This window comes from Opisthocomus hoazin, chromosome 1, assembly GCF_030867145.1.
Source record: "Opisthocomus hoazin isolate bOpiHoa1 chromosome 1, bOpiHoa1.hap1, whole genome shotgun sequence".
NCBI classification, from domain to species: Eukaryota; Metazoa; Chordata; class Aves; order Opisthocomiformes; family Opisthocomidae; genus Opisthocomus; species Opisthocomus hoazin.
In genome coordinates, this window is record NC_134414.1 from 147,440,451 (window position 1) to 147,457,606 (window position 17,156).

Genomic DNA, 17,156 nt, shown 5'->3' on the forward strand with positions numbered 1-17,156 from the left:
ACTGAGCCCACAGCCTCTCTGGGTGGCCCTTGCCAAAGTCTGCTTGTCCTCAGGCTGACTCTTCCCCCCCTGCCCCTTATGTTAAGCTGGAAGCCCACAGCACTCAGAGGTCTCCCATCCAAGTACTGACTTTTGGGGTCTAACCCTGCTGAGCTTTGAGGTCAGACAAGCTCCAGCGTTTTTGTGGACGTGTGACCACACGCCGTGATGTGGAGTAACTCCTAAATATGATTGTCATCCTTGCACAGGGCTGTGCTAATCTCTGTTCTCTTCCAAGTTTAGTACACGCAGGCCAAAATGAGCGCAACCAAAGCAGTCAACCTATCTGCTCTGCAACCCCAGCCACGGGCTAACAGACCCCAGATATTATGCCTTATTTAGTCCATGACTAATGCAGGGGGTGAAAATTACAATTACATTCTGAAACATTGAGCGTATAGGTTAATCCTACCATACAATAGGCTAGGTGGTCTAGAAATAAAAACATGCTGTCTGCATTTCAGTGATTGTTACAGTCGTTGCAGAAAAACCTTAGCGAGAGATGTCGGACCTTTGTTTTAAAGGTGGTGCTTAAATGTAAATGTTGTTGTCTGAGACCTAGCGCACCAAACAAAAAGGGGTTTAGTAAATAGAACTCAAACTCAGCCACTGAAACCCTATTGTAAACCAGCATTTCCAACACTTTTTTCAGATATTCCCAATTCATTGCATTGGACTGATGAGCTTTTCATTCAAGTATTAAACCAGGCAGACACAGGATCTGAAAGTTCTCCACCCTGCTTCTTTTTGGAAATGCTCACTCAGCCACTGCTATTGTCCTCAATAAAAGAGGGAAAGCATTTCTTGTTACGATTCGGCTACAGAGCTCCGATGTTTTTCTGCTACAGTCTCAGCAGTTTGAAACCCAACACCAACAGATGACAAAGAAGCCATTAACAGTCTGGTCTTTTTCTTGTTTTGTTTTTCCTATGTATTGAATGAAAATATCCAAAGAGCTTTGGTAAGGCCCCTATCTAGAAATTTCTTTCCTGTGCCGGGAGCTGGCTGGCTATCACATTTCAAAGCCTGACACTGCACTCAGGATGCAATGATCCTTCTCCAGTCAATTCAGAGCTCATATGTAACAACCATTTGGGCTGATGTAGCCATTAATAAATATTTCTAGAAGTCTGCATCCCTACATGCCATCTCCTTACCTGGCACACAAGTGCAAAGACACCTGGAGGGGGGGTTTATAAGTCTTCCCAGGCAAAGAGAGAAATTCCAAGAAATTAATTTTACATAGGGAGGCTAAGCCTTTTCTCCCCTTGTAAGCAGAGATCAGGAGATGGTGCTGTTAAGAATTACATGGACCAGAAGTTAAGTTCTGCAGGTGTCCTGAATTACCTGGAGGATTCCTTCATTTTCTCCATTGACAACGGAGGGGCACTCAAAAAGGCGAATGTCCCTTCCTAAAATGAGTGTCCTCCAAAATCACGAATCCACATTCCCAGTTTTGGTTTAGGTTTACAGGGTAGAATTATTGCAATGCTTTTGCCTTCTTCTTTTTATTTCGAGGCATAAATTATGTTAAAGTATTAGTTTTTTTCAAGCTGAATTATACATGGAAATGTAATGAACAGCCCCGCTGCTAGTGTTGATTTTCTGCAAATTTTTGATCACGTAATACAACCTTCCAATTAGTGATGTGAAAAAATGAACAAAATCAGGAACGCTCTTAAAAATACAGCATGAGTGTTCAACACCTGGCACAAATCAAAGAAAGGAGGGATAAATTTGCACCCCTTTAGGGAAATTTCCATGCATAAACACTGGTATCTTAAGAACTCAGTATATTTCTTCCATACTGTCAGTCTAACAGCTTTTTGACAGTTCAAAGCTGCACCTACACCAGGTTTGTCTAATTCAGGGGCAGGTCACATGCAATTAGTTTCTTCAAATTTCTTAGTACCATTGGTAAGCAGTAACTTAATCGCTGTTCTACAACAGTAGAAGAGCTGTAAAGAGTAGATTGCTTTCTGTCTTGGAAGGCAAATGTTTTTACACTGGATTATTTTCAGAGGTTATTTTTAGTTTGCCTGGATAGTTAACAGTTTTGGTGGTTATGAGATTAATATAAATCAGGGAGGAAGGTGGCTTAATGATGCAGATGGCACAGGGCCATGGAATGCACACACTGCCTGCCTTAAAAAAGACATAAAAATGCATTCCTCTCACCATGGCATCCCCAGAAAACCTAAAAGGGAAAATATCTTTGTTTCATTTGAGATTCAGCCCAGGAATACAAATTTCTAAATACAGACTGCTAGTTTGTGCCTTTTAAGAGGTGCCGTCCTGAAACCCACGTTAAATAGCTGCATGCATCTGGAGATGGTTGTTCTGAAAGCCTTGTGGTTGCCAGAGCAGTAATAGTGGGGTTTAGCACTGAGGACAGTAGTGGACCTCCTTAAAACCAGGTTGCCTCCCCCATTCAGGCTCAAGAGAAGGAGCAATCAAGCCCTTTATGTAGCTGCAGGTGATGGTGGTGACTGCCTCAGATCTTATAATAAACCCAGGCAGATCGTAGTTCACAGTTACAGTGGTTAGGTAACCATTTGTTTTTTTGGTTGTAATAGCTGGAGGAAGACAAAACCAAGGGTTAAGAGTGACAAAGAGACAAAGTTTCTTGAGTGAAAAGCTCTCAGGAATGACACATCTGAATCTTTCCAGAAGGCTTCTGTTGTGGTCTAGAAAACAAACCATTGTCCATAGACCAAAACTGTGCACGAGATTGTACCATAAAGATATGTCACTTCTATAGCTTTCTCACCTTCTGTAAAAACAAAACTGAAAGCCACAAACCTGCATGGTAAGGCACATACATAGAATATGAATGCCAAATTTTGAACTCCTGGAGAAAACTCCTGCACCTCCAGCTGCAGAGCACTCACTTCTTGGGAAATATACTTTATAGGGATGGGTCTTGAGAACTAACCCTTCAAGACTTCAGCTGGAAATAGGACTTATTTGACCAATAGTAAATGGCTTCATCTGAGCTACTCAACTAAAACGACTTCACTATCAATGGGAGAAAAAAAAAGTGTGCTAGACTCAATGCATCTGACAAAAACAGGGCGCTTTGACTATAAGAGGAGGTAGGATACCTGTGACCAGCCTCCAGCTAGGTGAGAAGGGTTACTGGAAGCAGATTATATCAGCAGTAAGTTGTTTGGTTGTATTGAAACACTCGAGCCTCTGAGATGCCTTCAGAGAGAGATCAGATGAGCTGCCTGTTAGAGGTAACTCCACGAATTGCAGAAAGTTAGATCAATAGCTTAGACTAGATGTGTATTAAATGGTTAAATATAGATGAATTAACCTGCCCACCCCTAGCTGTTTTTAAGAGGATACCATTACTAGTAATGCCCAGACTGGAGACACCAGCTACAGACACCTCTACCGCTGGGGATACTTTTTCCCAAGTTCCAGCAATTGATTTGCTGCATATGATCATGCTGCACTCAGGCTGGACTCCCAGCCTGTTGTCTGACTGAATCATGAGAGGAAACAACATAGAGTAACCTGTAATTTAAAATACAACAGAAAACTTGTTCCAATATACTCCTATGCTTAACAGGAAATGCAAAGCATCACAGACACACATTCATATTGATATTGGATGGCAACAATATCAAATGCAAGATGGATGGTATGGGCTACCTCGATTTGGCTGCTCGCTTGCAAATATCTAATATGGAACTAGCCTTTAAAAAATACCAGATCACTGTTCTCTGAACATCAAACTGGTGTGAGATATGTCAGATTAAGCATCCACTAACTAAACCACTGAAAAGATGTATACTGATTCAATTAATAGCAATTTAAGGCAAGAGTTGGTGTTTTCAAAAGCATTGGACGACTCTGGATGCCTGATTTTCAGAAAATATGCTTATGAATTCTGCATGAATATTATGACCTCTTAAAGACTTCCCAAACAGACGTTGAAAAATTTGAAACACAACTATCTTCCAACATTCTTTACCAAAACTTTTAGGCAAGCAAATGATGAACTCTTATGTTAGTACTAATACTTACAACCATTTATGCTATTATTCATCAGAGTTACTTCACTTCAAAACAGATGCACCGCCATTCTCCTCTTTGTGCATAAATCATTTTCAAATATGTTGTCATCTTCTTGTTTTGTTGCAAGCCAGCAATGAGCTGTTGTTTTGATGTTTCACTCTGGATATGTAATGTGACAGAAAAATCTTAATCTGTCTTTCTTTGCTACAAGGACTTCAGATTACCTCTGTGCTTAAACAGATGTAAACAGAAATCAGCTCGATTGTGGAAAAAGTACTGGTCTTTGTGTTTAGGAAGCCACAATTCAGAATAAATTCAACGAACACCAGCCAAAATATTGTAAAATTCTTATAACTAAGCTGTTTCACTTGACATATTCTTTCTCCATGCCCATTTGCTGTGCACAAGTGTGCGCGAAATGGCTGAGCTATAATCTTGTGTGACATCAGAGAAAACATGAAGTTTCAATCCTGAGGCAGAAAACTCAAGTAACAAATGAAATAAACAACATACCATTGTACAGGATGTTCTTCGACCATGCAAGGATATTGCAGCTATGCTCATTGCTCTGAATTATGAGTACCCTGTAGGGTTTTTTTCTCTGGACAAAGCCAAAAAAAAAGAGAAATTAAACTAATTTTAAGCATTAGCTGTATGTATTTCAAAATTAAGGGTTTATTATTTTAATCTTTTTTCTGACTGCAGCCCAAAACATTTAATGGAATTTTAAAAGATGTTATTATTATGGATGACACCATATTAATTAAGGGTATAGTGCAGGCATTAGTGGATAGTGTTCCTTGAGGAGTACTCTTGATTGTATTCCTGCTATCCCACTACCAGTGGATACTGAAACAACGAGCAGCTTAAACCAACTAACTACTGCTTGGTTAGTTAATCTCCATAATAATGTTACACTGTTTTCCATGGGAGTTGTGCTTCCATGAAGATGGGAAGTCTGGGTAAAGAACAAGAGATTTAATCTTAGGTATTTCTCTCTGCTGTTTTAATTGCTGCTGTCTTACTGAATCCTTCAAGCTTTGCCTTCAGTTTAACAGGGAGTCCATGAGAATTTAATGTGTGCTTAAAAGATTTCTGAAATTATAGCATTACTAGTTGTTTTTTAAAATAAGTCTTTTCAGAGTTTCTCCACCTTACAAGATAATACGCTGAGAAATTTGGTTTTGTAACATCTATTTTTTAACATTGCCTTCTGTTTCATTGGAGAGTATCTCTGACCGAATCTCTCATTCTGTCCTAACAAAGTTTTATGTTGGTTTATTAATCACTCCTTTACAAATAATGCCTAAAGGTCTTTGTTACCAGCCGAAACTTTTAGTGCACGCACAGAGTCTCAGAAACTGGTTCACAGGAAATTTGGTAAGTAATACGATAACAATAATTAGTATACAAAAGCGAGACTGATTAGCAACAATGATTTCCAGATGAGGACGGATTATCCACTAGTGCCATCACCTCATGTCCTACTGTCATAGAGCAGCACAGAAATGCTCAGTGTCTGTTACCAGCTCCAGCTAGCTCCTATAATGCTCAGACAGCTCCTTTCCTTCACCAGCTGTGCCCTGAACAGAGAAGAGTCTGAGGCTGCTTGAATTATCTTCATCGCCTTATACATAAAATATTCAGGGACAGTTCTAAACAAGTATTTAAGCGACAATAACACATCATAGGAGTCAAGAAGCTCAATAGTCGGCGGGTTTTTTTTCCTCGAGATCTTGTCCCCAAATATCGTGGAGAAAAGTGGCAATATAAACCCTAGAGTATCATTCTCCAAAACAGCACCAGGGAGAAGGAATGCACAGGTGCACTTCAAGGCAAAATGACATAGTTCAAGCACGCACTGGAGGACAGAAGAAATAATTTAGCCCCCGAAAACCCTGGGTACGTGAACCAGATCTGAGTTCGCAAGACTCATGGACAGTAGATCATCCAGTCCTTGACTGAAAAATGTACTTGCTACTTTTCCTTCAAGCCGCTTACAAGGTGTGTCACCATCCCATTGACGTGAATTGTGCAGAGGCCGTTCCTGTTGCGGAGCATTTGGATGCACAAGAGTTGGTTCCCTACCACAGCGTGCTCATAGTCCTGGAAGGGAGCTGATGGATGTGGACAGATGGAGAAGAACAAAGACTGTAAAAATATGACTTAGCGTGGTAAGAAGTGGTCATAACATATTTGTAGACAAACATTTGTCAGGTTGATTTCAGGGATTATGGCAAGGAGGCATTTTAAGGGCTAGATCTGAAGGAGGATAATGAATTATCTTTATATGAGCTCCTCCCAAGCACAGCAGACAAGAGTGAGGAAAGCACAAAAGCACATTTCTGGAGAATTTTTAAACATTAATGGATTTTATAAACAAAATTGCTGTCTCTTACACACAGTAATAGAAATCAATGAGAAATCATGGAAAGGATAAAAGTCTGTTTCTCTTCAAAAAATTCTCATTCTCTGTTAATGCAGTGGTCTGGCTAACCTAAAATGAAGCATTTCAGTTCTGGATAGCTTAGACAGGAAAGTCAAGAAAATTACTCTCATGGTGACAATTTCTTTACTTTTCACGCTTTCACCTTTACCCTACCTTTAGCCCATGCTATGTATAGGATGCCAAGTTGAATTATTCCTTTTGTTGAAAAGTTCTGAGTCCAGCCCTCTCCAAACTCACAAGACTGTACCCTATCCACAAATACCGTACACTTTTGAGGCAGGATGCTATCATTTTATCACACCGATGTTTTCCTGAATGTAACTAAATATCTTTTGTGGCAGGGACTGCTACACTTGTCTTCATCCTAGCCACAGGGCTGCAGGGTTAGCGCTTTCAGCTATGTCTACGGATGCTCTCTGACAGCGCTGTGTATCCCCATCCTGCTACCTGGCTGTGCCCAGCATTTGCGCAGTACCTTGCTGAACATGTTATCAGACCGTTTGAGGAAGGACACCACAGGCTGACATGTCCATTTGATGCTGGCCACGGCGATGTTCCCACAACACAGCTTACTGTCCTACACTGCAAGGACAGGCAGACACGGTCTATGCTAAGAATAGCCCACACTCCAGACTTCTCTCGCAATGTATTTAAACCCTGCCTCTGAGAATGCAGTAGTGTCTGAAGGGCTTGGGTAGGAAGCAAGTCTGGATTTGATCAGGCATGGATAAAGATTCCTGCTTAAAATCTAGGACAATTACTTCCTTGATGCAAGTACAGAAATGTTTTATACAATATGAAACAGCCCCAGAGAAAGAAATGAGGTGTATATTCACATATATACAGGTACTGTGGTCGCCAAGACACTCTCCTGTGAAAGGACATCCATCCCCTGTTGAATCCACTGCTTGGCTTCAGAACAGGAGATGGAAGTGTGGCCTCCTGCCACTCTGGGCATGCCATGACGGCTAGCATTGCAGTGTGTTGGAACCAGATGTCCCTCAGTCTCAACTCTGTGAACAGCCCTGTATCTCCTACATCCTAGGACTAAATATCCTCCAAAGTCCTAGCAGTCATTCAGTTTTTTGATGATATTAACAACGGCAGCAATTTCCCCTTCCTATTTTCCTGATTAAACGGAGAGAAGGAGGTAGAAAAAAGATGAGAGACATAAAACTCCAGATGTTGTCGACACCAATATCTGGTTCCACCAGAGAATCTGAACACTGAAGAAATGATGAATTACAGTGGGGTCCCCATGGCAATCCAGATTGCAATCATAATACCACTGAGGAAGAAAAAGGGCTAGCATTCATCAACACGAAGAGCAAATGAATTTATGCAGTTTCCACTGGTCCTTTCAAAGAACACGAATACATCTGTAAGAAATTAAGATGACACATCAGTGTAACTCATTCATTAATAAAGTCTGATATTGCACATTTGTTGCAAAATTTGTTGCAACTGTTACCAGTGGTTTTTAATTCTGTAACTGTACTTTATTAAAACCATAACGCAAATCTCTCTAGCAGAAGAGTACTAGCTACTTTGCAGAATATTATGTGGGTGATTTAGTTATTAGTCCAAACTTATTTTGGTGTAGAAACTGGCTTTTTTTGATTTTAAAGCAAGTAGGCATTTAATAATTATAAACATGTATGAGCGAGTTACAGTCACTCTCCTTTCTTTAGGGCTAGACAGCAATTAATTTTACGTTAACAAATACCAGTTAAAGGATCTCTGTGATCTGAGTAAGTATGGAAGGAGAAACAATACCAGAAAAGCAAACCCTCAACAAAGAGCAAAACCAATAATAAGGTACCAAACTATGCTAGAGTCAGCGCAGTCACTGCTGGATTCGCCTGAGTGTGGAGTCACAGCTTGCCCATTTTTCAGGTCACATTGTCAGGATACAACCTAGTCAATGGCAAAGGTGAGAAGAAACACAGATTAGCAGAATTTATGCATTTCAGTTCGGGCAATATGAAGAGTATCCATTACCCATGTGTTATAAAACATGAGCTTAGGCTTTGCTACTCTCCTTAGCCATAGTTCCTACTGAGCTGTGCCTCTAAGCTTTGTGTACGTATCGCTATTAGATATACCTGATTAAAATCTTGCTACTGTATTCACGCCTCCATGCAAATGTGTCAAATGCCTACTGAGACAGCAGGCCTGCATCAGGACATAGCACAGAGGCATTTGCATGTGGGAGATCCACAGGATACTGTGAAGAGCATCCCGTGCCCATCTCCAGTGCCTTGTTTTGGCACGTCACGAAGCCAAATGGAACAAAAAAATGTTGAAGCCCGGTTTCTGCAGGCGGCTCTGTGGCCCACCTTCAAGTGATACCAATGGGGAAGCTGTAGCTTCCTTGGCCACTTCATTAAGCTTGTTAAACACAAACGAATGTTCACAGGATTGTGGTCTTGTTTACTACATTAGAAATAAACACTTCTTACGTAATAAAGCCTGCATTTTAAAAATATGCATCTGATTGCTGAGGAAAAAGTTGACAGAAAGAGAAGTTATAAATTCTTAGCATACACTACAGCAAACCCATCATTATAAATTCAGTGTTTCATAAGCCATGAGGGAAAATATGAGAAAATGCATTATTAATTTAAAACAGCAATACCTCATATTGACTGCAATCCAAACTAACAGTAAAGTTCATCCATAATTTAATGACAAAGTTAAACTTCTTTTCACGGCACCAGATTAGCATAATTGAACAGATTTATGTACATTTCCAAGAGCAAACACAAAAACATTTGGAAGATATTCTGTGAAGATGAAGAAAACAATCCAAATGTTTCCCCGAGAACCTTTAGCAATAGCTACAAATATTTGTGTTAACAAGCTATTTATTTGGTAGTTTTTCTACTGGTTATCAAGTATCATCTCAGCTCTCGGGAGAGTGCTGAAAGGAGGGGCGAAGAAGCAAACCAAGTCACTGATGGGTTGCTGTTTGAGACAAGGACCCAGCTCAGATGAGGTGTGCTGTTCTCCAGAGCAATCCTCACTGCAGGTCTGGGCTGCTCTTCTACTCCAGAAGCAGAGACAGCAGTCCTGAGCCCAGTAACCCCTTCCTCACTCCAGGAAACATACTGGGGGAGCCTGCTTCCTCACCCATGCCACCAGTGGGATGATCTGCTCTATGGTGTCTAGGCACTTGGACTCAGTTGCACAAAGGTGCTGAAAAGCTGAAATGTCACTCGTTTCCACAGGATTCAGAGACTCCTCAATGGTCTTCTGAAATCAGGTCTCTGTCATCTTTTCCTCTCTCCTGAGTCCCATCAAACCCCATGCTCAAATCCTGTTTTGGAAGTTGTTGACACATGAAAAATTGTCACCTATAAGGGCATTTATGGCTTTGGGAAAAAAAAAACAAAAAACCAAAACACACCTTCAGCTCTCTGTTCATATGTCCTCTTCACATGCTAGCTGTCAGGCCTGCAGTGTCACACCAGTCCTCTCTCCCACTTTTCAGGAACCAAATGCCATCGGCTGCCACAACAGAAATACCTTCAGAAAACACACCATATGCACCTAGAATGAAAATGATGAGCCAGTAGAAGGGTTTGACAGTAAACAGGTAGCACCCCCAGACCAGACAGAAAGAAGACTCTGGACTTTGGCAACACTTAGCTATCTTATTAAGCCAGTAAAGTATTATTTAGAGGTACTTAAAGTTGTGAGTCTTTCTAAAAAGCTTCTGTCAACTGCAAGTGCTTGGCTGCACCTCTGTTAATCAGTGCTGAAACAGCATTTTGCTTTGACTTAAAAGCCTATGGCCTCATCTGCAGTTCTTGTTTGCATTCCTATTCCGTTACCTGCTCCTCAGCTGTCAGGGTGACTGGCGAACAGGGGTGGTCTGACACTCTGACTGCAGGCATTTGCCTGTTGTTCAGGCAGTCTTCACATGGGAAAACCTTGATCTTATCACCCATGCCAGGACAAGACCCATGAGCATGTTTTAGGATCAGCACAAGTGGCAAAGCCAGCGAGAAGACACACCATGCCAGCCACAACTTCCAGCAAACCGTTGCTTCTGACAAAGCAAGGCGGTCCTTGGTTGACAGGACTAAAAGCTTAGGCTTTCAAAACCCGTTTTGGGTAGAAAAAAAAACCCCAAACCCATCAAAATTACGTAGGAGAAGCACAGCGAGTATAGAGAAAGCCAACAGCAACTGCAGAGGTCCTGAACCAGCCCTGTGGGTCTCAACCATCTGCAGCCTTTGCCCGTGTCCGTGAGGAGTGTTTACTAAATTCTTACGCCCTGGCACCAACGAGAGACTCCAGCGCAAGCAGCCTGCACAGCCACTCGGATTTTTAATGACCAATAAATTATCTGCTGCTTTGGAAAAGCCAGTTACCCTATTTAATTTGACGGCCCCACGAAGGGTGAACTCCATAGACACGAAACAAATGTCAGGCCTCCAGCCTAACACTCGTTTCCCCAGATGCGAAATAGACACTCACCAGTTGCTCTCCGAGGAGGATGGAAAAAGCTAATCCCTCGAAATTGTGTGAACCAAACGGAGACTGAAGGCTTAAAGCCTCCGCGTTTATTTTTAACAAGTAAAGCACAAACCACACTACTGCTTTCACAGCTGCCTTCCAATCTTTTTTTCTTTTTTTTTGCCGTTGAACGATGCGCAGCGCAACTATGTTAGGATCCGCTCCTGAGGGCCTGCAGCTGGCACAGCTGGCGGTGGGGTCTCCCCCCGGGACTGCCGCCCGGCCCCTAAACGCTGACCGTGCCCTCGTCGAGAGACTCGGACCGCGGAAGGTCTTCTCCGACCCAACTCTTCTTGGGTTTTGCATCAAGCAATACCTCATCGAGGTCTGGGCTGGAAGGGAGACGGAGGAGGAACATCCCCTGAACTCCCAGGGCTTTCCAGCTGTGGAGCACATCTGCTGCTGACGTCTCTTTAGTTGCTGGGTGAGCTCCCCGTTTCGGAACGCGACCCCGGCTCTGAGGCGGGCCCCGCGGGGGGGGGGGGCTGCTGTAACGGCACCGTTCGCTCTCCCCGCCAGCACAGCGACACCGCAGCGGCGGGAGGCGAGGAGGGAGGGCGACGCCTGGCAAGACCGGGAGAGGCCCTCCCCCCGGGAGAGACGGCCGTCGTCCCGCGGCACTGCCGTCAAACAGGCGGAGCTACCGGGCTGCACCCCTTCCTCCCGGGCGCCGCACCGGGTAACGCCCGCGGGAACGGCGACGCCTCGGGAGCGGCCGCGCTGCGCCCGGAGGCCGGCAGGGGGCGCCGCAGTGCCGCTCGGCTGCGGGGCGGCAGGAGTCGGCGGCGGCGGCGGCGGCGGCGGCGGCGGCGGGCGGAGGGGCGGGCGGGCGCGGCGCGGTGTGCGGCCGCTGCCGCCGGCGGGGAGCGCGGGCGCGCCCGGGCCCGGCCGCCCCTGCCTGGCCGAGGAGGTGAGCGGCGGGCGGGCGGCGCGGAGAGGCGCGGAGCTTCTCCGCGGGTGCGGGGAGGAGGGAGGGCGCGGGGGACGCGGCGGTGCCCGCGGCACCTGCCGGGACGGGACCGGGGAGCGGAGCCCTTCCGAAGTCGCGGGGCAGGCGGCGGTGAATCAATGTCTGCGTGGAAACGCAGCGGCGGGCGCGGCGCGGGGAGCGGTGCGGGGGCCCGGGGGCTTCCTCGGGAGGGAGGTGCCACTGCCCCCGCCCGCCCCCCCGGTGGGTGCTGCGGGGCGAGCGCGGTCCGGTCGTTAGTCCGAGGCGGGATGGATCAGAGCGTAACGACCTTGGAGGTGCGTCGGGGCTCCGCGTAGGGTGGCTTTACTCTTTCTTTTTTACCAGCCGTGGTTTTGATAGGGAGAACCCCCCGGCTGTTGTTCCGAGCAGCGTCGGAGCGCGTTTTGCCGCGGAGCGGGGGATGTTCACGTCGAGCCTTCCGCCGTCGCGGTCGGAATTGGGGGGCAAGGCGGGCGCTCCAGCACGGCGGCAAAGCCTTGTGTCAGGTTGCATCCCTGGGTGAAGTTCTCCCCGGTTCTACAGGGAGACTGAATCTCTGAGGTTTCAGTCAGGGCTGAGGATCATCGGCCTTGTCACAGGTGACCTTTTTTGCCCAAGATCTTAAAGTGTTTTGCAATGACAGGTACTGTTGTGGTCTTTGCTGTGCGGTTTAGAGAAATCTCGGAAATGAAGTGTCCGGTGGCTTGGTCAAGGTCGTGCAGCAGAGCTGCGAGCAGAGATAATTCCCATGTGGCCTGTTAAAAGTGTATTGCCAGAAATTCTGGCATCCTTCTTCTAACCCCACGCTTTGCCGAATGTTTATGTATGAGCTGAGGCCGCTTAAACAAGGAGCACTGGAGAACTTCTGAGTACGGATTAATTGAGCAGAATGGGCAAGGTACAAGTGCTTAGAGGTTTTTAAGCAACTGCAGCTGAGTAATTGAAACCTTTCTGGAGCTGGAGGGCTTGAGGAAAGATCAGCTGTCTGCAGGCGCTATCAGCGAGTGCTCGTGGCTTTTAAATACATCCTACAAAAACTAGTTCACTCGAGTCGAGGCAAATACAGTGAATATCAGCCATTGCAGCTGAAAGGGAAAGAAAGAATAAGGAAGCTTGTGAGGCAGGTACTTTGGGTTGTTAAGTACCTTTTGCAGTGTTGCAGTGCCAGGGTGAAACGAACAGCCAGAGCTAGAAAGCTGAAGGTAGGTTTCGCACAAACAGTGCCAAATGTGTCAGTGGTCTTACTGCAATGTTTAAAGCGGGAACGTAGCATCAGTTATCATGACTTTTTAAAAAATAAAGGGGGGGGGGGGGCGGGAGGTTGAAGGGAGAGCCTGGCTTCCTTGCAGCTCCATCCTGATGGTGTTCTTCTCCAGGCGCTGCATTGACGTCACGATGACACGGTGAAGTCAAAGACAGGAGCTGGGAACGGTTCTTCTGCTTCGCTTTTGACAATCGAGTGAATTTGTCGCTGCTCCGTTCCTTCCAGCATGGCAAAGAGTGCAGAAGTGAAGCTGGCGATCTTTGGTCGAGCTGGCGTGGGCAAGTCAGGTATGTCTGCTGTCAGATTTTTTTCTGCTGCTTGTCATCAGGTAACTTTTTGCTCGCTCTGTGCAGATGAACTCTTTGTACAGAAAGACAGCTGTGACCTTATTCTTGTCAGGAAGGTCAGGATCAGGCCAGGAGTTCTCTCTTTCCTGCTTTCCATGTTATTTTCTCCAGGTCCTCCACAATAAAAATATTTTTATTGCTTTAAAAAACAATAACAAAAAACCTCAAACTTCCCACCTCAACTCAGTCTGACTTCTCATGAAGTAGTGGCAAGATTGCTTTTTTCCACTGGAACAGAATTAGTATTTAATTTGTCTCTTCATAGCTTGTGCTAGATGAAGCTATTTATATTATTCTCCCTATCCTCTAAGATCAGATCCTCTGTTAAATATTGGATGGCTTCTGTAATAGCTGTCATTCTGATTGATTTCAGTGGGAATTTTTGGACTCAGCAACTCAAAGAATTTTTATGCTCAGTGCTGTCTTGGATTTATATATTTACCAGGAAACCAAGAAAATACGATTTGTAAAGTTTGCATGTGGAGAGATCTTCTGAGAAATAAACATAGTCTGGTGAGTTCATACGGTAGAAACACAAGGGGGAGGCATAAATGTTAAAAATCCATTTCTACAGATGGCCTTTGGTGAGACAAGAAGCGTAATGAGAGGGTTGCGAGCTCTCTCGGACAGTTCGGTGGTGTTGCATTAACTTGACAGCTCCAGGACCACTCTAACATGTCCTTGCACCACGTGAATGAGGAAATGAGGAGACTGAGTCTAATCCTGCTCCCGTGCCAGTTTGGGAATTGCGAGATACTGTTTATTTTAGAGAAATCTGTGCGAGAGAAGCCAGGAGGTAGGATGTACCTGTAAGAGCATTAGGCGAGACTCTTTGCTGCCATCAGCCAGCTCCGGTTCCCTGAAGTAACTTTTATATTAGAAGTGCCAAGGTTCTGGCTCATAAACTGCTATTTTAGTTTCGTTAACTATGGAACGGGTTGTGCATAAAAGCGTGTTTACCCAGAAGGTATTTCACCAGAACGCTATCAGTGAAATACCTCTGTCAGCCTGAAGGAAAAAAGGCGTGTGTGAGGCAGAGGTTGTTAGAGATCAGACCGCTTACACAAAGACAATGCAGATTAAATTCTACCGTTTTGAATAAAAGACCTGAGGGAATGCTGATAATATGCTGTGGTAAGTTTAAACTGTTCCTCCTCTCCTGCTGCACTCACCCCCACCTCTCTGTTGTGTTTGTATTTCACTGTTGCCTCCAAGTTCTGCGAGTAACTTCAGAGGTTCTGCTTTTGATTTGTCTTACGGTCGGTCGAGGGTTTCTGTGGTTGTCCAGTCTTCTCTTCTGGCTGGATTGAAATAACGCAAGAGGATGTTCAGGTATTTGCAAGAGAACTGTAACACTAAAAGACTCCCCTCGCCCTGACGTTCTGAGCCATTTGAGAGCTTCTATTTAAAAACCAGAAAAACTGCCAGTTGAGTGCTCAGTTAAAATGCCTCACCAGTATAGGATTGACACCAATATAGGATCAACAAGAGCCTGTTTAACCTGTTATATCCTTTTTGTAGACTTCATTATATTAGGATTTCATGCTAATTGTGTTTTCCTGTAGTCCTGGAACTGGGCGGGCGATCGTTTTTAATGAAAAGCCAATAAAAACATCCCAGTCTTTCAGAGTCCTCCTCGTCTCTTTCTTTTCTTTTTTTTTTTTTTTCCTTTGCGATGCAAGGAAATATTACATAAGCTATGACTAAGGTCCCCTCTTTTTGCTTGTGACCACGCATGTGAATCTGTGTGGAAATGAAGGTGCAAAGAAGTGGGCAGCACAACAGGGTGAGTTTAAGCGGGTGGAGAGACTACGGGGAGCGATCAGCCACCTTGGCGGAGCAGCAGCTGTGCCTCCAGGACTCTCCAGCTTGCTTATGAAAACCCCTCTTGTACGTTCCCATAAAAGGATCCCGTTTCAACAGCTCAGCCAGCTCCAGCGAAAGAAGTGTGTGCATGTGGGAGCAGTGTCTGAAGATACCTGTTTGCCTGTAGTCGACAGCAGGAGCAGTGGAAGTGTGGTCGGTTGAACTCAGCATTATACGAGTACGCGTAGTAGGTCAGTCTGACTGAATTATTTAGCTAGAATATGTAGTCTAGGGTTAACAGAAGGCCACGATGCTGACAAGAGCGGCTGACACAGAAAAGTCTAATCAGGAACTACTGTCCTTGGGAACGAAGTATATCTTGGACAAATATGTAAGCTAATTAAGATTTTTTGATCAGTTTGGAACTAACAGCAGAAGAACGATAAAGAGTGCCCTTAGACAAACTATCCTCATTGTAATACTAAAAATCACACCCCTTGAGCTGGAGATCCCGGCCTGAGCAGAGACCTTAACTTACTGAGCTTGTGCAGTAAACGTGAGGAGTACTGCATCTTTAAACCAAAGTAAGAAGAGAACTAAGCACTCGTAGGTAGGAGGGCATGGCCGACAGGCAGAACTGGCATTTTTAGCTGTATGAATATGCGATGCGATTGTAATCAGGCGTGCTAGCTTTGTGGAGTTACCAGCTAGCACCCATCTCTGCGCAGACATGAAATAAGCTGGTATCTCTGCTCTGTGTGCGTATTGGATGTTGCACGCCAGGCAGCAAACTCTGTTTGTGAGACAACAGAAGTGCTGTTACACCTTTGCTAAGAGCAGAGCTGCGCACAAAGTAGTCTTCAGAGAGCTGGGTTTGATGGATAAGTACCCTGCCAAATTAGCGTTGATAGTGTCTTCTTTTAGTCAAGTAATTCCCTATCCCTGAGACCAGTTGGTAAGACAGGATCCCGTGGCCATAGGTTACTGGAGTAGGCTTGGCCAGACAGCTGAAAGATAAGCCAGACTCTAGAAGCAAGAATGCAAGGTAGAACGCTGGAGCATGCTGGATATGAGTGGTGAGAAGGAGACACCGGGTGATAAATAAGGCCACTGTAATTGCCAGGAAGTCCTGCCAAAATATGGTCACTGGCTTGCTTTCTTGGCTCATCTTCATTTGCTGAGGAAGAGCCAGGTGTTAAGTTCTTAGTCTGTAGTAGCTTCACCACCTGACAGCATCTGTGAAGTTACAGACCCATACAGCAATATCCTGGAGAGGCTCTTCCAGTTCCTGGCTGGGGCTTTGGATCAAGTGAGTCAAAGCAGCTATGAAGAAAGAAGTGCGGAGAATTAAAGCTGTGTCTCATGCACCATGAAAGTCAATAGAATTGTTACCATTGCTGAGAGCTGAGGAACATCCTAATCTTGTCTTAATGCTAGACATCTGTTTAATGGGGTGCAAGATTCCTTGTACTTCTACTGAGTAGTCCTTTCCAATTAATACAAGACCTTCCCAGACATGCGGTGGGAAACCAGAACACTGTTCACAAGTCAGAATAGTGACAGCATCTCAAAAGAGAGGTAAAGCCAGGGGCAACAAATTTTTTGTTCACTTTCTTGCTGCTTATTAATTTTCCGTGATTTAAAGGTTTAAAAAACAAACAAGGTGGAATAGCAAGTCTGAGTGTCAGCTTTTTACTGTGCTCCTTCCTTGTCTCATCCCACCTGCTGGAGAAGGCCAGCAGAATTGCTAAT

General features: G+C 44.7%; 1 protein-coding gene across 2 annotated transcripts in view; it reads left to right on the forward strand.

The window, feature by feature from the left end:
- The first annotated feature begins 11,877 nt into the window (after positions 1-11,877).
- Positions 11,878-17,156, forward strand: part of RERG (RAS like estrogen regulated growth inhibitor) — a 114,393-nt gene continuing 109,114 nt past the window's right edge. The window contains exons 1-2 of one of the 2 annotated variants that reach the window (XM_075440616.1): positions 11,878-11,948; positions 13,364-13,538. In XM_075440616.1, coding sequence (XP_075296731.1) covers positions 13,478-13,538 — 61 coding nt within the window. In that variant the 5' untranslated portion in view covers positions 11,878-11,948; positions 13,364-13,477. Of the gene's footprint in view, positions 11,949-12,231; positions 12,284-13,363; positions 13,539-17,156 lie in introns of those variants that run through there. The other variant, XM_075440626.1, reaches the window with a different exon arrangement.